Source organism: Chrysochloris asiatica, unplaced genomic scaffold (genome assembly GCF_000296735.1).
Source record: "Chrysochloris asiatica unplaced genomic scaffold, ChrAsi1.0 scaffold00040, whole genome shotgun sequence".
NCBI lineage: Eukaryota > Metazoa > Chordata > Mammalia > Afrosoricida > Chrysochloridae > Chrysochloris > Chrysochloris asiatica.
In genome coordinates this window covers 17,544,456-17,566,624 of record NW_006408558.1, presented here as the reverse complement: position 1 = coordinate 17,566,624, position 22,169 = coordinate 17,544,456, and the positions used below count along the sequence as shown (strand labels likewise).

General features: G+C 55.1%; 2 protein-coding genes across 2 annotated transcripts; both read right to left on the bottom strand.

The window, feature by feature from the left end:
* Positions 1-9: 9 nt before the first annotated feature.
* On the bottom strand, positions 10-13,477 carry PITPNM1 (phosphatidylinositol transfer protein, membrane-associated 1). Its single transcript, XM_006860845.1, has 24 exons — positions 13,302-13,477; positions 12,386-12,495; positions 10,250-10,464; positions 10,043-10,164; positions 9,657-9,881; positions 7,611-7,937; positions 7,436-7,531; positions 7,248-7,355; positions 6,062-6,123; positions 5,633-5,883; positions 5,197-5,386; positions 4,990-5,097; positions 4,632-4,795; positions 4,348-4,550; positions 3,799-3,969; positions 3,064-3,228; positions 2,790-2,938; positions 2,599-2,709; positions 2,206-2,322; positions 1,902-2,050; positions 1,678-1,827; positions 1,424-1,607; positions 1,064-1,192; positions 10-273 (listed from the first exon to the last, which is right to left on the bottom strand). The coding sequence occupies exons 2-24, from the start codon at positions 12,461-12,463 to the stop codon at positions 10-12; spliced, it is 3,738 nt and encodes a 1,245-aa protein (XP_006860907.1). The 5' UTR covers positions 12,464-12,495; positions 13,302-13,477.
* A 1,527-nt stretch (positions 13,478-15,004) lies between these two features.
* On the bottom strand, positions 15,005-16,772 carry CDK2AP2 (cyclin-dependent kinase 2 associated protein 2). Its single transcript, XM_006860844.1, has 4 exons — positions 16,691-16,772; positions 16,278-16,378; positions 16,064-16,196; positions 15,005-15,072 (listed from the first exon to the last, which is right to left on the bottom strand). The coding sequence occupies exons 1-4, from the start codon at positions 16,770-16,772 to the stop codon at positions 15,005-15,007; spliced, it is 384 nt and encodes a 127-aa protein (XP_006860906.1).
* Positions 16,773-22,169: the final 5,397 nt, after the last annotated feature.

Here is a 22,169-nt window from a genome sequence, read left to right as displayed (position 1 = left end):
AGTGTGGCCTCACTCCTCACTGTCCAGCTTGAGGCTAATGCTGCGGGCCTTGCCTCGTGCCAGGGTGGTAGGTGGTGTCCCCGGCCCCTCGCGCTCTGCCTGGCTGGGACCCCTGGAGCGAAGCAGCTGACTCTGTTTACGCAGGAAGTCCACAGGGGCACCCACGCCATAGCTGCTCTTGGCTAAGGCGGCCCTTGGGGGTCCTGAGGGGGCATGAGGGTGAGAACCCGCCTCCAGTTGGCCCAGATGGGCCACGTAGCCGTCTGAGAGGAACTGTAGACAAAAATGGGCAGGTGTGAGGGGACCCCTGGCTTCCGGCCCACATGCAGCTACCCCCTCCCCCCAGGTTTCTGAGGCAGAGTGGGGACAGTGGACAACGGAAGGATAGCTCTGTCTGAGCCAGACTTCCTCCTTAGCGGGGATGAACCCCAGGCTGGGAGCCAGGGTACTGTGGGTTTTACTCCTTATCTGTAAAAAGGGACCTTACAGTGGGAAACGGAGTCCTGGTGTGGTGCTGTGCGTTAATGTGCTGAACTGCAATGTCGGTTTGAGCCACAAGACTGGCGGTTCAAGCTTAATAGCCACTCCTTGGAAATCCTATACAGGGTTGCTATCGGTGGGTACCAACTCGATGGCATTTAACAACAACAACAACAAAGGGGGAAATAACGGCAGCTAACAGCATTGCCCTCATTTTGGCCCAGTTCTGTAGCATCACCTTACCCACTGCCATGGAGTGGCACAGGGTCACAGTGACCCACCCTGTAGGACAGAGGAGAGCTTCTCTGTATGGTGACTCTTGATGGGAACAGCCAGCCTCACCTATCTTTGGTCCTCATGATAAGATGAGGTGTAGTGTAGGCACTGTTACCAGCAGAGGAAAATGAGGCTCAGAATAAGTCAAAGCCAGCACTATGCAGCCAGCACTAGTTACCAGGCTGGGCAGCTGGGCTGTACCTGGCAGTTCCCAGCTCTGCTGGACGCCAGTTCTAGGTAGAGCACAGATGACGAGGCACGTGGGGCTGGCTTGCGAGCCACCTCAGTCATGGGCTCAGGCCCTTACCTGGCACTGTGCTTGCAGCTTCCGCACAGCACGGCCAACGATGAAGGTCTGACCAGGGGGCAGGCCCAACGCTGCGTACACAGCCACGTCTTTGGGAGACCCGTAGCCAGCCACGATGTTCAGCTCCACCTGTGGTGAGGAGAGGCTCGTCAGCACCCAGGGAGGGGGGGGGCCCTGAGGCCAGGGGTGGAGCTAGTAGGGCAGAGGCTGGGCCACAAGTTGTTCCTCCGTGGACCCCCCCAACAAGGCGGGGCCAGTTGGGTTGCTCTCTGTGGCTCCCAAAGCAAGGGGCCACTGAAACCATATGGCCCTCCTGTCCTAAGGATTGGTTGGTTGGTCGCACCCCTCCCCGCAAGGCACCTCCTGCACCAGGCTCTGCAAGAACATGGCCTTCTGGCGCAATGGATCGTGGGTGAGGCCATCGCAGAAGGAGACGACGCCGTGGGGGAAGTTGTGCTGTGACAGCCAGGCCACTACGCGATGCTTCTGCATGTCCGGCCGGCCAGTCACGTACACGATCAGGTAGCCTGAGTCCTGCCAATGCCTGCGGGCAAGACAGCAGTCAGGCTGGGGCTGGGCAGGGTGGCCACACGGGGCTCGTGGGAGGCTCCTACCTGACCACGTCCACGGCGCCGGCGCGCACCTTGGGGTCGCTGCCCATGATTGAGACGCTGGCCGTGAAGGAACCATCGATGCTGAAGACCACGGCCTCCGTGCCGCGGGCCACCACCGTCAAGCAGCATTCAGCATATGTGTGGTCACCCCTGCAGGCCCGGGGCGTCAGAGCGAGGGCGGGGCTCCCATAGAGCCCCCCCCCCCAGAACCTCCCCCTACTCACCTGACCACCATGCGTACAGGGTAGACGCCGATGCCCAGCGCACGCTCAGGCGGCACCGGGAAGGCGAGACGGCCAGAGCTATTAGTGACCTCGGTGCCAAAGTGGATCCACTTGCCGGACAGCGGCTGTGTCATGACGTAGACGTCCACCTGGTGGGGTGGGGAGGGAGCGTCTATGGGAGGGTGTTCCGGGCACCCCAGACTAAGAAGGAGAATGGGGCGGGCCTGTAGTGGGGGTGGGGGGCTGAGCCCAACCGAACCAGAACCCTGCTGAGATAAAGGCTGCAATGGAGGTGGGTCCTGACCTTCTCTCCGGTGAGCGTGACCACGTCCAAGGGCCCGTACATGAAGCGTGCGCTGAGCACCTGGGGGCGTCCCTCGCACACCACCGTGTCGCTGGCCCGGTGGTTGGAAGTGACGTTCTAGCGGGAGGAGAGAGGGTGAAGCCATGGCTGGGGAGATGGTGAGGGGGGAAAATCGGTGTCCGGCGAGGGGGACCAGAATCATAACGAGTGGGATTTTATCCGAGGGAGCGGGGATGCACGCCCATTTGAGAACCCCGATTTATGAGGGGCGCTGGAGTCCCACGGTACAGTTAGCGAGAAAAGGGGTGATGTTGGATAAGGGGTGCTGTGGTGGTGGTATGCCCACTAGGGGGTAGGGCCTGGCTCGGGATTCCCGGGAAGTGGGGCGCATACCCGGATCTTGACCTGTGTGCGCTTGCGCTGCCACTTCTCCCGGGGGAAGGCCGGGCTGTAGATAGACGGCTCCTCACACTCGGCCAGCTGTGGTCGCTCCTTTTCGATCACCTATAGTGGGGGCAGGTGAGGCCATGTGAACGGGGCCCCTGGCTGCCCACCTCACCCCCATTCCCATCTCAACCCCTCACCTGGCGCAGGATGAAAGCCACAACATCAGCCGACTCCCAGTAGCTGGCGTGGAAGAGGTGGGGCAGCGTAACGGTAGGGAAGGCCGTGAGCGCCTCGGGGCAGTACAGCGAGTAGTCAATCCGCTTGGTCCCCCACCAGCGCTCCAGGACTGCACACGGCCACGTGGGCAGTGAGTCTGGTGGCCTCCCGCCCTGTGCAGTCCCCCGTCCCCTGCAGGCCTGGATGCTCAACCCGGTTCTTTGCTGCCTCTGACCCCATGTAGAGCTGACTTACTCTTGACCACCTCACTGGTGGTGCTGGGGGCAGCTGGCTGGGCAGGAGGCTCAGTCCCCAACTCACTGCCTTTCCAGAAGGCACTGCTGGCTGAGGTGGGCGTTGAGGGCACCAACATCTCCAGTTCCTCCAGAAAGAGGGCTGAGTGGGTCTGGAGCGTGTCCGCTGGGAGTGAAGGGGCTGCTGAGGCTGGGCCAGGCCTGCCGCCTGCCTGCCCACCTAACCCCTACACCTCCATCCCTGTCCTGCTGGTCCTTTCCTGGCCAGGGGTTGAAGCTGACCACCTGGCATAGGGTGCAATCTCCTCTTGACTCACCCCAGCAGCCGGTTCTATTCCAGTAAAACTACTGCCACTGCCACGCAGACACATGTCCACCTGTCTCATGGGGCTGGACAGGTCCCCTTTACACACCCCCCATCTACACATGAACACCTGTGCATATGGACATAGTGCCCCCTGACAACATGCATAACAGCCACACACACACACACACACACACACAATGGCATACCAGTGCTTTCTTTAGCTCATTCACCCCATAGAACCCCACTCCTGGGTAGACAATGGCAGAAGGAACTAGGGAATAGACCCCCTAAAGCTCCGTGGTCCTGGGAGTAGAGATCCAGAGGATGTGATGTGGGAACTATACCACCAGCCCTTGAGGGAAGGGGAACATGCATAGCCCTCCCGGTAGGGGCTCTACCTCCCTCTCCTTTATCTTTGTTGGGGCCTACCCAGCAGCAGGGATGAGCCATCTCCCAGAGGAAACTTCTGGTAGCGGGGCACAGCCAGAGGGGAGATGGCCTGGAACTTGGGGGCCAGCAGGGGTTCCAGGCGAGAGGCGCATGGGTCGGCCGCATGGAAGAGGTTGTAGATCTGCCCGCAGGCTGGGCGCATCTGGGCCACTGGGTTCCCAGAAGATAGAGAAAAGTGGGGAGGGGCTCAGGAAGCATTCTGAGAGGCGGAGTATGTGTGTCAAAGAGCCATCGTTTCTAACCCCCACTCCCTGGGTGGCCACTAAAGTCCTGTGTAAAGTCAGGTCTCCTGGCCAAAGTTCCCAGAGCCTATGATGGGCCAATGGGTTCAGGACTCAGCATCCCCAGGCCTATTGGACTCCTTCTCGGACAGGGTATTTGGGAAGGAAGTTCCTCTGAGAACCTTGGCCTTGACCCTTACTCAGGGTACAGTTGGAAACTACAGATGTGTTTGGCCAGGAGGGGGCTATGGGGATGGCTGACAGGGGCAGGACAAAGCGTGGCCCCACCCCCACACTGAGGGCTCACCCTCCAAGGCGGGCATCACGGTTTTGCGTAGAGCCAGCACCAACCCCAGGGGGGAGCCAAAAAGGAAGAAACTGGAGACCTTGAAGTCCAGGCGGGCAGCGCCGGTAGAGCCATCAGGTGCCTCAGAGCCCACAGGTGGGGAGCAAGAGGCTGCGCTGGCCCGCCAGGACTCCCCCGAGGAGGTGGCTGGGGCAGCCTGCAGGCTGTGGGGGGGAAGAGGGGTACTCAGCATAACTACCTCTGTTCCCAGCATGAGAGGGTGGGTGATGGGGCAGGAAGGTCACCTGTTCTGGGACCCCTCGGGGGGCTCAGGACTGGCCACATCGCTGGGGGTGCGCTGGGCAGGCAGGGCTGAGGGTTCTGGGCTGGCCCGGCCCAGCCCCTCCACCCCCCCATCTGCCAGGGGGTCCCGTACTGGGCCAACCTCAGGGGACAGCAGCTCATTGTTCTAGATGAAACGGAAGAGAAACAATCTTAAGCCTGCAGACCATTCTGTTTCTACTTATTTGGAAGCAAGAAGAAGATGTAAGGGTTGGACAGAGGGACACTGGGGGGAACAGGGACAAGCCACAGGCCACCCTGCCCATAGAGAATCCTCCTCAGAACAGAGACCTAAAGATGGAGGGACACCCCCGCACTGACCATGCTCCCTCGACGGCTGCTGCCCCGGCTCCCTGTGCCCACGTTGGCACTATAACAGAGTGCATCAAAGCCCAGTATTCCGCCAACTCCATCCCCAATCAGCACCACCTGGCGGGTGGGGGAGGTGAAGGAGACATCACATCACCATGGGCTTGTGGCCCGGGACTGTGGTGGGGGGCCGTTGGGGGCTGCCCCCTGCACCCTGACCTGCCCACAGAAGCCAGTGCCTTCGGGTGAGCGCAGGAAGGCAGCGTAGGCCTGGTTGGTCCGGGTGATGACCGTGGCCACAGCGCCCTGATAGCGGGAGGAAGAAGTGGCCAGCAGAGGCAGGGCAGCCAGCGGGATGTGGTCCTGGGAACGGGACAGGCTGTCACCGTCGTGGCTGTACGGGCTCAGGCTGTAGGAGAAAGGAACACATGGGTGGGGAGCATCTGGCTGCCTCACTGCCCTCAGGGCCCCATGAGCAAGCCCCTGCCCTGTGGGCCTTGGTGGGGAGCTGCAGCAAGTGGGTGTCTGACCCAGGAGCACCAAGAGTTCAGGTGTCTGGCTTCCCAGCCTCCTCCCCCTCCTCCCATGGGGTCTCCCTTTCATAGGAACCCCCAGGTGGCTGTGTGTCTCCCACCCATCCCCTCCTGGCCAGTACTTGGAGACAAGGGCATAGGCGGCAGCGCAGATGGGCGGGCAGGGCACCAGGCGCAGCGCTACGTGACCCAGGGCCTCCGGGAAGTGGATGCGGGTGACTGCCTCAAAGGCCACGCTCAGCGTCTGCACGTCGGCCTGCTTGGAGTTGGCGTCCCCAGGGCCAGAGTCCAGGATGTTGCCGCTGTGTAGAATGAGGAAGAGGGCGTGCACCGCACACGCCTCGGCCCCCAGCTCCCCGACACCGTCCGGGCCCTGCGGGGTGCAGTGAGCACCAGGTGTGTCAGAGTGGATGGCTCAATCGCAGTGGGCGGGGCTGGGGGGACGACTAACTATGTTATTTGGTTCTATGGAGTTGATTTTGACTCATAACAAGCCCACGTGACATCCTAGGCTGTCATCTCCTGAGAAGTGAAGGGCCAACAGTACTCACCTCGGAATCCCTGGTGGTTTGGCACCCGTCCTCAATGCCTTTAGTGGCCTCGATTCCAGGGTCTGTAGGGCAGGGAGAGCCAGTGAGGGGATGTTGAGGGAGCCGTGGTGTACCCCAGCTTTGGTGTCTACCTGAGGCCCCCACCTCTTCTGAGCTGCACCTCGCCTGGTTTTTGCAGGTCATTTCCAATTGCATGGCCTTTGCTTCTGTGGGGTCTCCCCACAATTAGAAGTATTGCTGGGCATACTTCTAATTCTCCTCTGTCCTGGATGATGGCCCTAGTCACACTGGGTTCCTCAGTTACACTCGCCACATTTCAGCTGCTCAGTTGCCACATCTGGCTGTGGCGTTGATTCCAACTCACAGTGGCCCTGGGCCACAGAGTGGGACCACTCCACAGGGTTTCCAAGGCTGTCGTCTTTACGGAAGCAAAAAATTGAGAGGCGGATCCTCAACGGGGTGGGCCGACACAGTGGCAGTGATGGGCTCAAACATAAAAACCTCAATCATGGGGATAGGACGGGACTGGTGCCTAGCTCCTTCTGTTGTGCACAGGGCCGCAATAAGTGGGGACTGACTTGACGGCACCTAACAGTCTTTATGGAAGTGGACAGCCTTATCTTTCTCTCTGCAGAGCAGCTGGTGGATTCAACCTTTTGGTTAAGAACCCAGTGCTTAACCCACTGCTTCACTAAGGCTCCTTTACACTGATCCTGTGGTTCTCTATTAAATTGGTTCTGACTCAGTGACCCTGCATAGGCCTTCCAAGGAGTAACTGGTGGGTTTGAACTGTTGACCTTGTGGCTAGCAGTCCAGAGCTTATCCTACAGCGCCACATCGTCTTTGTTGTTAATAAGTGCTCTGGAATCAGTTCCGACTCAAAGCAACCCTCTATAGGGTTTCTGAGGCTTTAAATCTTCACAGGAGCATAAAGCCTCATCTTTTATGCACGGAGTGGCAGGCGGGCTCGAACTGCGGACCTTGTGGTTTGCAGTCCACTCTTTATCGTATGGAGTAACTTATGACTGAACTGTTCCTCAGGTCCCTGGTGCTCAGTCACGGGAGATAAATCAGTGTTTACTGACTTCAACTGGATTCTCTGAGCTGCAGACCATTGTTGTTAACAGTAGAAGGACCCAGCCCTCCCGTCAGGGGTGACTGCCCGTGGTGTGTGTGGGGTCCTAACCTGGCATTCCCTCAGCCTCCGTGGGAGAAGCAAAGGCGTCAATGAAGTCGTTGGAATTCCACTTGGTCATCTCTTTGGGGAAGACCTCGTCACTGTCCGAGAAACCTTCTGAAAGGACAGGGGGCCATGTTATGGAGCTGGGCAGCTCCCCAGGGGACACCCCTACTTTCCAGGGCCCTAGTGCTGACCGTGGGCATCGAAGAACTCCTCCTCAGAGCTGTTCTCAGAGTCACGAGCGATGTTCTGCATGCGCCACTCAGACAGGCTCTGGGGAGACACACCCCCTGCAGGGCCGGCTCAGCCTCAGCCTAGGAGCCCAGCCTGCAGAGGGGCATCCCATCCTGGCCCGGCCCCCAGCCTCACCTCCGTGCTGGGACGAGTAGGAGGAACGGGAAGACGAGGACCACTGTTTGCCAAAGCTGGCGTCAGGGGAGGCATCAGGGCCGGCTGGGGGCTCTGGCCCATCAGGGGTGCTGACAAGGCTGGCCCCAGCTCGGGCCTCAGTGCCCGGCTTCCCCGGGGGCTGGACCTCAGGGCCCTCACTGCCCGTAGTGCATTTGGCCATGCGCTGGGCCAGCATGCGGGCAGTCTCCTCTTCCAGGGCCCGGATGTCGGCCATGCTCAGTTCCGTCCACTCGTCCTGCCAGCACCAGGCCTGGCGGTGGGCTCGCAGCATCACCCGGCGCAGACCTGCGTGTGCCCAGTCATCAGAGCCCACCCCCAGGGTTTCAGCCCCCACAGAAACATCCCGGCCCTTGGGTGATTGGTCCCCAGGGCAGACCACTGGCCCAGAGTTGCAAAGCAGGCCAAGGCCAGCACTACCTAGGGGATGGGAGTAGGAACTGGGACACTTTCTTCCTGTCGGCCTCCCTCCCTGCCCACTGCCTCGTCAGCTCCTCTGGACACAAACACTGAGTTCTGATTCCACGGTCTTGTTCTTTCAGCTGGCTTCCCGCTAACTTCCCCAAGAAGTTAACAGTTAATTAAGATGTTAACAGTTAATGAAACTGTTGATGGTTAATGAAGATGTTACTAGTTAATGGAAGTGTTGGCACTTAATGAAGGTTATAGCGAAAAATGATACCCATTCTGGGATATTTTCATCTTAAGCAGAGGAATCAAGTCAGAAACGCTTCAGTAACCAAGGAAATATAGTAACAAAGATCGAGTTATAGTAAGATTCTGGAAGGGGGGAAAATCACTTGCCCCTGAGTCAATTCCAACCTATAGGGTTTTCTAAAGGAGCTCTGGTGGCGCAGTGGGTTAAACATTGGGCTGCTAACTGCAAGGTGGGTGGTCCAAACCCACCAGCTGCATTGTGGGAAAAAGATGACGAAGCTGTCTGCTCCCGTAAAAATGTGTGGTTGTTGTGAAGTGCTGTCGAATTGATTCTGACCCATAGCGAACCTGGATAGGTTTCCGAGGAGTCGATGGTGAGCTTGTACAAACAGCTTTGCAGTCAGGCGCATTAACCCACAGCGCCACACCAGGACTCCACAGAAAGTCTTGCGGAGGAGTTCTACTCTACGTTACAGGGTTGCTATGAGTTGGAATCCACTTGATAGCACTGGGTTCTGATTTGTTCCGAAATAGATTGCTAGACTTTTCTTCCAACATACCTTTGGGTGCACTTGAAACTATAACCTTTTGGTTTAGTAGCCAATCACTTAGCCATTGTGCCCCCTCCACACACACACTTCCAACACGAAGTGTATTAGAAAGCTACTTAAAGGGACATTTTCCCATGATTTTTTTTGAAACTTCCTTGCATGTGGTGGGTATATGTAGGTGATTTTAATTTGACTTGTGCGTCTCTGTATTTTCTCTCTATAAAATGGAAATAATGATAGTTCTATCTACAGAAGATCTTGCATGTCAAGTGACTCACAAAGATCTGGACATGTTACGCTCTTAACACCTCCCCTTTTTTCAGAAGGGACAATTGAGGTGCAGAGATGGGAAGTGGTTTGCTGCAGGTCCCACAGGGATCAGTATTGGAATGGAGCCCAGGCCCTTGGACTGTCCAATCCAGGGATCAGACCTGGGGGTGGGGCAGGGACAGTGGAGTTACGTTTAAGGAAGATGTGGAATTCGGGGTCCTGGACCCCTGGGCCAGAGGATGGGACTCTGGGAGCTGATAACCCTGAGATTCATTGTGCTGTTCGACTCATGAAGTGATGGAGTCTTAGCATCTTCTTGGAAGACGCAGTATGTCCGAATGCCTTGTGGACGTCAGAGATCCTATGGCCAGCTTCTTGCCCCCTGACTCCTACTCACACCTCCAGGCTAGCTTCCCTGACCCCTAGCCAGACTACAGTGCCCCCACCCTCGGTACCTGGCACATCAAATGAAAACAAGGGCTTTTCACGAGGGTGTTCCCCAGCAGATGGGAGCATCCTGGGGTCTCACCAACGTCATGGATGAACTGCTCAATCTTGGCCTGCATGCCCCAGTAACGGAACTCCACTTTACACAGCTTGTAGGCACACATGAGGGGTCCCGTCTGGGCTGCCGTCCGTGCCCAGTCGTCAGCCAGTGGCCCTCGGCCAGTCTTTATCGAGCGGTACAGCCGCGGGTCCTCCTCCGCTTTGTACTCGCCTGGGGCCACTGCATCTCGCACAATGTCGATGGTGTCTGGGGTGGTGGGGGGGGTGGCAAGCACTGAGCCAAGGCTCGGGATCTGTCCAGGAGAGAGCCTGGGACTTTTTCAGGGCTGCCCACCTCGTCAGTGGGTGGACTAAGGGCAGGCTCTCCAGGGTCACCCCCACCCATGCTGTTTGTTACCCAGGCCTCACCCAGAATGCGCTGTCGTCTCTCAGCCCCACTCAAGTTGAAGACGTTGGGTTGCTGCCCTCCATCAGGCAGGTAATAGGTCTCAATTTCAATAGAGAACTTCTCTACAAAGGGGCAGGTGTACCTGCATAGAGGGCGGGGCTGAGAGTCACACCTGCCACCACTAGGGCCATGCCCCTCCTGGTCCCTGCTTGCCCCCACCCTCTCACCGGGTTCTGGTGTAGGGATATGCATTCCAGGACTCCTCCTCCACCTGCAGGGCGGCCTTGGGCAGCAGTGCCCGGAACCAGCCTGGGATGTGAGAGCCCACATGGTACACCTTGTGGGTGTACTGTCCGCTGCCTCCAGGCCCGTCCGTGTAGGGCCGGTTAGCCAAGATCTCCACGCCGCTGCCCTCGCCACTTGATTCCTCCCGGCTCTTTTTCTGTAGCCCAGGACAGAGCAGAACAAGGCGCTGAGCCCAGGAGTGGAGCCCTTCCCAACTTATCCTTTCTGGGACCCTCCCACCTCAGCCTGGGCCCCCTCCAAAGCTCTGGGGTCCCAGTCCTCTCAACTTCCTGAAACCTGGCTCTAGTCCCCTCAGCTTTTTGGGATCAGAATCAAAAACATTCATGGGGCTGTTTCCAGTCATCTCTTGAGTAAGCTTATACTGTGGGCTGGATGTGGTTTGAGATTATATTGACAGAACAAAGAGCCATGCCCTGGTGGAACTTACATTCAAGTTGAGGACGAAAGACAACGTAAAAGGTTACATGGTATATTAAGGAACCCTGGTTGGTGGTTGGAACCTACCAACTGTACCTCAGACGAAGAATGGGGCAGTCTACTTCCAAAGGACTACAGCCTTGGAAACTGTACGGGTCAGGTCTACTGTGACCTAAAGGGTTGCTGTGAGTGAGAATTCATTCAACAGCATGGGTTTGGTTTTAGGTTTATGGGATATTAGATGATGCTATGTACTTGAAGACTAAGGTGCGCCTGACCCAAGCCATGGTATTTTCAATAATCTCATATGGATGCGAAATCTGGACAGCGAATAAGGAAGATCGTAGAAGAATTGATGCCTTTGAGTTGTGGTGTTGGAGGAGAATACTAAAAGTGCCATGGGCTGCCAAAAGAACCAATAGATCTATTTTGGAAGAAGTGCAGCCAGAGTGCTCCTTGGAGGTCAGGATGGCTAAGCTTCGTCTCTCATACTTTGGACGTATTGTCAGGAGGGACCAGTCACTGGAGAAGGATGTCATGTTTGGTAAGATGGAGGGTCAGAGAAAAAGAGGAAGACCCCCAACGAGATGGATTGGCCAAGTGGCAGCATCGATGGACTCAAGTGTGACAACAGTAGTGAGGTTGGCCCAGGAGCGGACATTGTTTCGTTCTGCTGTGCACAGGGTCGCTATGAGTTGGTGCCAACTGGATGGCACCTAACAACAACAAACATGTACTATGGAAGAAACAGGGATGGAGGGTTGGGGATTGTCAGGGGAGACCTAGCTGAGAAGAAACACCATCGATCCAGTACTTGAAGGAGACAAGGGAGGGAGCCAACCATGCAGCTGCCAGAAGGTTAGGGCACCATGGCGGTATTGAATGTTGGGGCAGAGAAGAAGGAAGCCCCTGCTAGACCCTAGGGAGGAGTGTGTTGGGTGGGATCAAGGAGACTGACGGCCCTGAAGGAAGGGAAGAATCAAGGCAACTGGGGCCTTCACCACCTGACCCTAATCTCCTCTCCTCCTTTGGTCCACTCCCAGCTCGAGCCACACCCCTCATAGTTTGAGAACCCCACATCCTTTCTCTCTGGAGCACAGGTTCCCTGAGAACCCTCCAGGCCCTTATGCCTTAGACGCCATTCCTTCAGTTCAGGGACACAACAGCTCTCAGCGTCTGGCCTTTCTGAGACCTGCTCCAGCCTCTTCCTCTTAGTGCAGACCTCCTCCCTCACCCTCCAGGGTGTCCCTGCCCGCCCCTCTCCCAGCTTTGGGGTCTGTCTCCCTGCCATGCGTCTGCCCCTCTCCTTCCCTAGTCCACCACCTGCCCGCGACTCCTTCCTGGCCTCTAGACTCCTCCTCAGCACCTTTCCCTTCCCCCCAGGGACCCAACTCCTAGGAGAATTAATCTAGAGCTGGACTGGGGTCAACCTGGGCTGGGCACATAGGGGGGTGGGAGGCGCCACCTGCCTGTCTGCCCCTTTCCCACAGTGCTTACATGGAAGTGGGGTAGGGTAGCAGGCCTGCGGTCGGGCTGGTTGTATCTGGGGAGCAGCACCAGGTTGGTGCCCAGCCAGCACGCTTCCGCCGCTGTCCCCATCGTGTCGCAGGCCCCTGGCCCCCTCCCTCATTTGCCCTCACCTGGATCATGTAGAGCTGAGCCACCTGGTACTCGTCCAGGCTCATCGGCAGCAGGATATGGTACTCCTTGATGAGCATCCTGAGCGCTGGGCCCGTGGCCTCCGCTCCGCCTGGCGCAGGCACGGGCGTCAGTGTGGTGCGGTGCGTGACCACGAGCCCTGCGCGCCGCCCGGGGGGCTCAGGCCGCGGGACCCCATGCCGGCTGCAGGGATGCGGGGGCGAACAGGGCCGCAGGGGGCCGAGGGCACAGCCGACGGAGCGCTGACCTCGTTTCCACGCAGCCCTCGCCCCCCCCCCGTTGTCGCTATGGCAACCCTGCGCTGACGCGGGGGGGGGGCCCCCCAGAGCGGCGGCGCGGACCAGCGGACGCCAGGGAGCCCCGCCCCTCCGGCCGTGGCCACCGTGTGAGCCCCTCTTAGCAGCACTCACGCGCGAGCTGGTAGTGGGGCTCGGGGTTCCCCCACTGAGCCATCCTCTTTAAACCCTGTCTCCCATGGCGTCTCTCTACGGAGTCCCACCAGTCAGCATCCCTGTCAGGGCCCCCACCCCCAACCGCACCTACTTTCAGGGCCACACAACCCCCTCATTCCCCACACCAGCCCTCTCCCTCTCCACCCGGGTCTTGACTTTTCCTCCCAGTATCCTCCCTGGACACCAGTTCCGTCGCCTGTCCACTCGTCTTACGGACCCCAGCGTGACCCCTCAATAGCCAGAGTACCGCACCAGCCCCGACCCTGGGGACCACGCCACTCACTTGTTCCCGGCCAGCGCAGCAGCTTTGTTGCGGGCACTCCCCGCCACCCCCATCTCCACTCAGAGATCAGGCTGGAGGGCCGGCTGTCTCCACTTCCCTCTGCTCCCCAGCGTCCCTGGCTCCCACGGTACTCCTGGCCCGATCGCTAACGGCCCGTCTCACCTCTAAGCTGGGGACCGGCGTCTCTCACCCGACCCGGGCGGGGGCGGCCGGCCTGTGGTTTGGAGCCCGGAGCTCCCCCTGTCCCGGCCTCGGGTTCCAGCAGTGGCCAGCCCCTCCAGAGGTGCAGCGCGGGCCCATGGCCCCGACCTTCCTCTCGTCCGCGCGCCGGCGCCCCTACCGTCACCTCCCTGGCGCCCGCCGCGTCACTGCACCCGCCCCACCCCCTTCCTGGGCCCTCTGGCCCTCCCCACGACAGCGAAGGGCTGGCCCCTGTATTCCTACTCTACCCGCAGACAGGGGGAAGAGGCCCTCTGCCAAACGCTTGCATTTCTTACTTCCTGGGCGCTGGTTGGGGCCCCCAAGCACTCCTGGTTCCCACCCCACCCTGGCCCAGCCCTCCAGTGTATGATGAAGGGGCGGAGTTTGCTGTGGCCGAGGACCATCCCCACGGTGGTGGCCAGCCCCTCACACTCTACAACCCCAGGAACTTGTTTGACTTGCCTCCACCCGGAGGTTATGGTTCCAGGGTCCACTCAGCTCATAAGGCCAGGCCAGAGGCTTGCTGGCACGCTAAACTCTTGGGCCCCTCGATGGCACCCAAGTAAGGCCTTTTCCATCAGCACCTTCCGGGTCCATGGAGTTTGGCCACCCAGCCATCAGATCCTGGACAAAGGCCAAGACACCCACAGACAGGCAGGCTCATAAGGCCCCGCCCAAACCGCTGGAAGGTCAGCACAGCCGAGGGTGGTGGCACCTTTCCCCTCAAGCCTGCTACCCAGGAAAGTGGCTGGGGGCTAGGGGCAGTGCCCTGAGGAGTAGGAGCTGGGGTGTACTCAGAGCCTCCCAGGATGTTATTAGCCCCTTAAGGTATGTGAGGGAGTGGCTGCAGTGAACTGCCACCCAGCCAGGCATTACTTACAATGCATGGAAGAGCCCTCCAGGCTCAAACAAAACGCTCTAGCTGTGCAGGCAGCCAAGGCCCTGTGCTGCCCCCTGGTGGTAATACACTAAGGTATGCAGAGCTGAGAGCTCCTAACTTCTCCCAGGACTTACAACTGGAAGGCTTGAGGGTTTGAGCCTGGTGGGCCCACAGACAGGGCAATAGGCCCAAGGCAGGCCAGGTTTAGTCAGTCTTCATCCCATCCCATCCCATCCCACCCCACCTCACTCCACCTCCCTGCCCCTTCCGTCCTCTTCCCTGAGAATCTCCCTTTCTGTTGGTCCCACTGAGACTTAGCAGAACTAGACCCAGAAAGGCCCAGAGCTGAGAGAACAAGTCCAAATCATCTTTATTTTATACAAAAAGGGCATATTTAGCAAAAGACACACTGAGAAAAGAGTTGCTGAGGTCCAGGAGACCAGGCAGGGAGGTGACAGGCCGTCTGAGGCCTGCTGAGGGAGGAGGGGACCTGGAACCAAGTTGTCAGTGATGATGGCTGTGCTGAGTGGTGGGGGCCACAGGAAAGAGACTGTTCCCAGTGGCGGGGCTCACACTGACCTTGCCACTAACTACTGAAGGCGCAGGCCCCAGTTAGCACTGGCAACTGGAGTGGGGTGTGGCCCTAGATCCAGAATGACACCCACCCAGGGACACAAGACAGGAGGCCCAGGGTGGGAAGTGCAACTCGGGGTAAAGGGTGGGAAGAAGTAGATGCTCTGCAGTGGCTGAAACGGCCCAGTCGCTGAGGCGCAGGTGCTTTCTGTTACGTGCGTGCATTTCGCTCTGTTTCTGCCAGGCACTCTCTGACTAGGGCCCGGGCATGGATGATACCTAAGGCGTGGGAACGGTGAGGGAGTAATGTACAGGGGCTCAGAGACCCTCCACAGCCCACCTCACCCTCCAGAGGAAGACCCCATCTCTCCATTTTCTTTTCAGCAGCTACTGGGTGTCCTCGAGTTAACGCAGATTCATAATAGTGGCCTCACGTGACACAGTAGAACTGCCCATAGGATTTTCTAGGCTGTAATTAACCTTTCTGGAAGAAGCTGATTGTACAACGGGTTAAGTGCTGGGCTGCTAACCAAAAGGTTGGTGGTTGGAACTCACCAGCTGCTCCCTGAGAAAGATGTCCAGCCTCAGAGACCATATAGACCAGTTCTACTCTGTCTCATGGGCGTACAAACCAACTTGCCTTTTGCACTTTGGTAACCTTTATGGAAACAGAATGCCAGGTTTTTCTTCCGCAGGTTCACTGGGTAAGTTCTGAATGTCAACTTTTCTGTTAGCAGCGGAGTGCTTAACAGATGAGCCACTAGGGCGCCTTCTTTTAGTCACACCAGCCACTCATCATCAGGTTGGTTCCGACTCCTAACAACTGTATACGGCAGAGTGCAGATGCTCTTCATGATTTCTGAGGCTGTACGTCTTATGCAGCAAGACAGCTTCTTGTTTTTCTTACTGATCAATCAGCTGGTGGGTTTGAACCACCGACCTTCTGGTTAGCGGGCCCAGTGCTTTAACCCTGGGCAAAGGCTAAGACACCCACAGACCGTAGGGCTAAAATCTCAGGAGGGGCTGGATGAGAATGGCAGTTTTGGCCAGTCTTCAAATTTGCCTTCTCAAGATGCCAATACCAGACAGAGCCCTTCCCAGGAAATAGTCTCAATTGAAATTTAATTCAAAAGGCCTCTCTGGGTAGTGGCACCGGCTGAGGCCATCTCAGGCTTGGCTCAGATGGCCTCCAGATGGCCTTGCTTCCCAATGGAAACAGATGGCCACTGGCAGTCTGCTGGGCAAGGTGGGCTCACATGAGTTTGCTTACCTCTCTTTAGGCGTTCCATGGCACTCTTGCTTCCGGCATAGGTGGGCCGAATCTCTTTACCCATCTCCTCTATGACCGACAGCAGGTCTGTGTAAGTACTCTGGGAGCCCTGCGTGCCGGGTGGCTTCATTGTCTAAGCCAAACACAACAGGGCAGTGAGCTCAGGCCCGGGCGGGTTGCCAGCCCTGGTGCTTACACAAGCCGTCCCACTCACCTGCACATAGCCCATGGAGGGCGGTCCAAAGTCGTTAAACAGCGGCCTGAAAGGGGCCGCGGCTCCCGGCACCGAGCCCGACGGCGATGGGACACTTCCGGCTGCAACAGGCGCGAGGAAGAGGTCAGCTCGGGGCAGGGCTGCCTCCTCCCAGCGTTCCAAGCCCCCGGCCGCCGGGCGGGTCCGATTCCCTCCAAAGGGATGCTTCATTCCAGGCGGGTCAACTTCAGGGACAAACCCCTCCCCCTGCGCCCCACCTACAAGCCCTTACGTCACCACGCCCACTTCGCAGGCCAGGAAACTGAGGCTCCAGGAGGGTAGGCGGCAGGCCCAGTATTGCAGAACTCAGGCCATCTTCTCTTGGACACCTCGAACGCCCGGGAAGGCGAGCAGGGGTGGAGCTGGGTCCTCACCTGTAGGGACCGGGGTGCCGGGCCCAGGAGTACTGGAGCCGGGGGTGCTGCTGGGGGCGGGGGCGATGGGCTTGTAGGACATCCCCGACTCCTGGGTGCCGGCGGACGTCGGCCGGCCGCTGCTCCGGGGTTGGCTGCTGGCCGCTCAGCCGCGCGCTGATTGGCAAGCGGGCTGCACGCCCCTGGTAAATAGAGCGCTGGCCGGAAGGGCGGACGGGCACGAAGGCTCTCTCACTCTCGATTGGCGTGCCGAGATGTCATTCGAGCCTCCTCATTGGCCAAGGCCCGCCCCAGTAGGCCGCAACCACAGCTGATTGGTCTTCGTCTTCCGGACTTCGCACCTGTCTGTTCCGGATTGGGAGGCGGTTTAGGCCTTCCGCAATTGGAGAGTTCGCGGCCCCGGCCGGCGCGCTCTCAATCCCATTAGTCCCAGGGCCCCTGAGGAGGGGCCTCGGAACCCGGACCTGAGTTTAGGCCGCTATGGATCACGCGGAGAGGGACTCCCTTACGCAGCCCTCGCACTTTCCTCGCGTTGCTTTGTGCTGCTCGGACCTCGCCCCAGTTTCGGTTCGGCTGGGACTGCTGTCGCTGCGGTCGCCCCCGCCGCCGCCGAGCGCGCTTCTCCGGCTCTCTGATCGCCAAAAGACGCAGGGCTTTGACGTTCTGAGTCCTGCGCCCCACCCCATGCGCTTTTACGTCACCTTTCCCGGTCCTTTAACTGCTCTTTGATCTGCGCCTGCGCCTGCCTGCAGCCTTCGTTGGTTTCCAGGGCAACGGGTCCAGCACCGACGCCACCATCGGTGGCTCTGCCTCAGGAATGGCATTGCCGCAGTTTAAGGCTGGTGCTCGATCCTAGGGCGACCTCACAGAACCCCTCAACCTGACCCAGGAGACCCCACGCCTCTGCTTCAGCTAGTGACAACAGCAGTGACAGCCAACCTTCGTTAAATCTTGCTACATGTGATGCTGGCAGTACTAAAGGGATCCCAGACAGGATCTCGCCGAGAGTCAGACTTCCGGGGTTCGACTCTCAACCTCATCCATCTCATGTCAGTATGCCTCGTCTGTAAAATAACTGCTCATGGGTTATGTTGTGTGGATTAAAGAAATATGTGTAAAGTGCTGCTTGAATCCTGGTGTGGCGCTGTAGCATAATCACTGGATTGTTAACTGCAAGGTCGGTGATTTAAACCCACCAGCCGCTCCTCACACACCCTATACGGGGTCGGTAACTGACTCAAGGGCACTTAACAACAACAATTCATCACATCATCACAACAATTCTGTAGGATAAGCGCTTGACTTCAAAATGAAAGGATGAGAGTTCAAACCCACTGGGGTCGCTATGAGTCGGAACCAAGCACTTAACAGCAGCCCATCAAATGGCACTGTAGGATAAGCACTGGACCGCTAACTGCAAATTCCAAGATTCACACTTACCACCTGCTCCTTGGAATCCCTATGTCGCTATGGAATCGTATGTCATAAGTCGCTATGAGTGGGAATTGACTGCATGGCCCTTAACAATAAGCTATCGAATACAATTTGGGTATGTGGCGCAATAGGTTAACCATTGGGTTGCTACCAAAAGGTTGGCAGTTTAAACCCACCAGTGGCACTTGGGGAGAAAGGTGAAGTTATCTGCTCCCATAAAGATTTCAAGTTGCATAACACTATGGGTCTCTGGTAGCGTAGTGGTTACGAATCGGGCTGCGAACCGCAAGGTCAGCAGTTTGAAACTACCAGCTGCTCTGCGGGAGAAAGATGAGGCTTTCTGCTCAAGTAAAGATTTACAGCCTTGGAAACCCTGTGCAGGGTCGCTATGGTGACGGCACTTAACAACAACAACAGCGCTATGAAGCAGTTTTAATGTTTTACAGCATTCCAATGAATTGGAATTGACAACAGCGAATTTGAGTTTCAGTTTTGAGGCATCAAATCTCATTTCTCACGACTCTCCTTCTCTATTACCCTTTTCCCCAGGCTCCTTTTACAGGTAGAGGAGTCAGTACATGCAAAGGCTTGGCAGGATGACAGGAAAGTAACTCGAGGAAAGGCAGTAGAGATAATAGAGGCAAGAGAGGAGGCGGGGTGACCAGCATATAAGGAAGCAGAAATATCTGCACAGCATTTTCTTACTGAAGTCTTTCTTGCAATTTCTTTTTATTTGCTTAATGTTTATATAATATTTCCCTTTAACCCAAAGAATGATATAAAAATCCAGGAGTCCATAGTGATTCAAATGGTGGTGGTGGTTATGTGCCATGAAGTTGGTTTTGACTCTAAATAGTGACTCTAAATCTGTCGATGTTTACGGGAGCAGAAAGCCTCATCTTTTTCCCTTGGAGTACCTGGTAGTTTTGAACAGCTGACTGTGAGATTAGTAGCCTGACTCGTAACCACTACGCTGCCAGGGCTCCTTAGTGATTCAAATGGAAGAGGATAAGTTTTGTATAAGAAGTAACAAATCTGTAATATTTAACTCAAACAAAACCAGTGGGAGAGGATAAATCTGTAAGAAGAATTCCCCACCACTCGTTAGTCTGCTGTGATATGCTGGCTTGTCTGTTGCTGGGATGCTGGCAGCTATGCCAATAGTATCTCCAACACCAGCAGAGTCACCGAGGGTGGACAGGTGAGCTTCCACCCTAAGACTGACTACGAAGGATCTGCTGATCTCCTTCTCAGAATGTTGGCCCACGCAACACTGGCTGATACCGTGTCAGAAGACCAACCCTTCAGATTAGGAATGCATTCAAAATATGACTGGGGAAGAGCTGCTTTCCTAGAGTCAACCTTAAGCATGTGGAGGGGAGCAAAGCTTTCAGGACCTTCACTTGCTGATATGACCCAACTCAAAATAAGAATAAGCAGCTGCAAACATCCATTAATAATTGGAAGGTCTGAAGTATGAATCTAGGAAAATCAGAGTTTGTGAAAAATGAAATGGAATGCATAAAGGCCAATATCCTGGGCATTAATGAGCTAAAATGGACTGGTACTGGTCATTCTGAATCAAACAAACATATGGTACTATCCTAGTAATGACAAATTGACAGTGACAAAGGTGTTGTATTCATTGTCTTAAAAACATTTCAAGAGCTATCCTGAAGTATAATGCTGTTGGTGAAAGGACAATGTTCACAAGCTTATTAACTACAGGGAAGACCAGTTAATAAGACTATTACTCAAATGGCTGCATCAAGCACGAATGCCAAAAATGAAGATTTTTACCTACTTCTTAGTCTGAAATTGATCCAACGTGCAATCAAGATGCATTGATACTTATCAATTAATGGAGATGGAATGTGAAAACTGGAAACAAAGAATCAGTTGCTAGAAAATATGGCTTTGCCAGAGATTGCATGATAGATTTTTGCGAGACCAATGACTTATTTATTGAAAATAGCCCCCTTATTTTTTCCTCTCAATAATATAAAAGGCACTTGCCTTGTAGACCTTTCCAGGTGGAATGCACAGGAATCAAATAGACTACAGCTGTGGAAAGAGATGCTGGAGAAACTCAATAATGTCAGTCTGAACAAGGCCAGGGCCCAACTGAGGAACCCACTATCAGTTGCTCATATGAAAGTTCAAGTTGAAGCTGAAAAAAAATGAAAATAAGTCCACGAGAGTCAAAGTGTGACCTTGAGTATTTGAATTTAGAGATCATCTCAAGGAGAGATTTGCTACATTAAACACTAAGGACCCAAGACCAGATGAGTTGTTGGAAGATATCCAGGACATCATACATGAAGAAACCAAAAGGTCATTTAAAAGACAGGAAAGAGAGAACCAACCAAAATGGATGTCAGAAAAGACTCTGAAATTTGCTCTTGAATGTAAAGAGTTAAAGCAAATGGAAGAAATGAGGAAGTCAAAAAGCTGAACAGGAGATTTCAAAGAAATTTCAAGAATACAAAGTAAAGTGTCATTATGAAATGTGCAAAGACCTAGAATTAGATAATTAAAAGGAAAGAACATGCTTGCATTTCCCAAGCTGAAAGGATTAAAGGAAATATTCAAACCTGAAATTGCAATATGGAAGGATTCAGAAGTGGGCATGGAACAAGAGATAGGATTGCTGATGTCAGATGGATGTTGGCTGAAAGCAGAAAATACCAGAAAGATGTTTACTTGTGTTTTACTGACTATGCAAAGGCATCCAACTGTGTGGGTCATAACAAACTATGGATAATATTGTGAAGATAAGAATAGGAATTCCTGAAAGGTTAATTGTGCTCATGTGGAACCTGTACAGGTACCAAGAAGCAGTCCTTAGAATAAAACAAAGGGAATTTTGAGTGGTTGGAAATCAGGAAAGGAGTGTGTCAGGGTTGTACCCTTCACCATTCTTATTTTATCTGTGTGCTGAGAAAATAATCTGAGAAACTGGACTATATGAAGAAGAATGCAGTATTAGAACTGGAAGAAGGCTTATTAACATCCTGGAGCTCTGGTAGCGTAGTGGTTACGAATCGGGCTGCAAACCGCAAGGTCAGCAGTTCGAAACTACCAACTGTTCCACGGGAGAAAGATGAGGCTTTCTGCTTCCGTAAATATTTACAGCCTCAGAAACCCTGTACAGGGTCGCTATGAGTCAGAACTGACTCCACGGCACACAACAACAACAACAACATATATTCAGATGGGGAGTCCTCATGTAGCGCTGTGGTCTAAGGCGTCACACTGCAAAATCCTTAGAACTACAAGGTTCAAGCTCACCAGCTACTCCTTGGAAACAATATACAGGTTGCTATGGATTGCAATCAACTCAATGACACTTAACAACAACAACATATTCAGATGGGAGTCCTGGTGTGGCAATGTAGGATAAGCACTGGATTGACACAGTGGTTGAAACAATGGGCTCAAACATAACAATTGTGAGGATGGTTTGGGATTGGACAGTATTTGGATGTGTTGTAAAAAGGGTCATTATGAGTCAGTACCAACTTGGAGGCACCTAACAACAAACAGCTCTCCAGCGTAGAGAAGCTAAAGCAAATGGAAGAAATGAAGAGATCCAAGAGCTGAACAGAAAGTTTCAAAGATCAGCTCGCAAAGATAAAGGCAAATATTACAACAAAATGTGCAAAGATCTGGAGTCAGAATACCAAAAAGGAAGAACACACTCAGTGTTTCTCAAGCTGGCGGAACTGAAGAAAAAAATTCAAGCCTCAATTTTCATTACTGAAGGATTCTCTGGGCAAATTATTGAATGATGCAGAAAGCATCAAAAGAAGATGGAAGGAATACGCAGTCACTGTACCAAAAGGAAATGGTTCATTTTCAGCCATTTCAAGAGGTAGCATATGATCAAGAGCCAATGATACTGAAGGAGGAAGTCCAAGGTGCATTAAAGGAATTGTCAAAGAACAAAGCACCAGGAATTGCTGGAATCAAAATTGAAATCTTTCAAGCAAGTGAGGTGGCACAGGAGGCACTGGCTCATCTATGCCAAGAAATTTGGAAGACA

What these genes read in the sequence shown, in the direction of transcription:
- CDK2AP2 (XM_006860844.1), bottom strand. Translation starts at nt 16,772, where the DNA reads ATGTCCTACAAGCCCATCGCCCCCGCCCCCAGCAGCACCCCCGGCTCC. An exon ending in CGGCACCCCGGTCCCTACAG is followed by an intron (nt 16,379 to 16,690) that starts GTGAGGACCCAG and finishes CGCCTGTTGCAG; the next exon opens with CCGGAAGTGTCCCATCGCCG. An exon ending in CATGGAACGCCTAAAGAGAG is followed by an intron (nt 15,073 to 16,063) that starts GTAAGCAAACTC and finishes CCCACGCCTTAG; the next exon opens with GTATCATCCATGCCCGGGCC.
- PITPNM1 (XM_006860845.1), bottom strand. Translation starts at nt 12,463, where the DNA reads ATGCTCATCAAGGAGTACCATATCCTGCTGCCGATGAGCCTGGACGAG. An exon ending in GCACTGGCTTCTGTGGGCAG is followed by an intron (nt 5,098 to 5,196) that starts GTCAGGGTGCAG and finishes CCCACCCGCCAG; the next exon opens with GTGGTGCTGATTGGGGATGG. An exon ending in GCACACAGGTCAAGATCCGG is followed by an intron (nt 2,323 to 2,598) that starts GTATGCGCCCCA and finishes TCCTCCCGCTAG; the next exon opens with AACGTCACTTCCAACCACCG.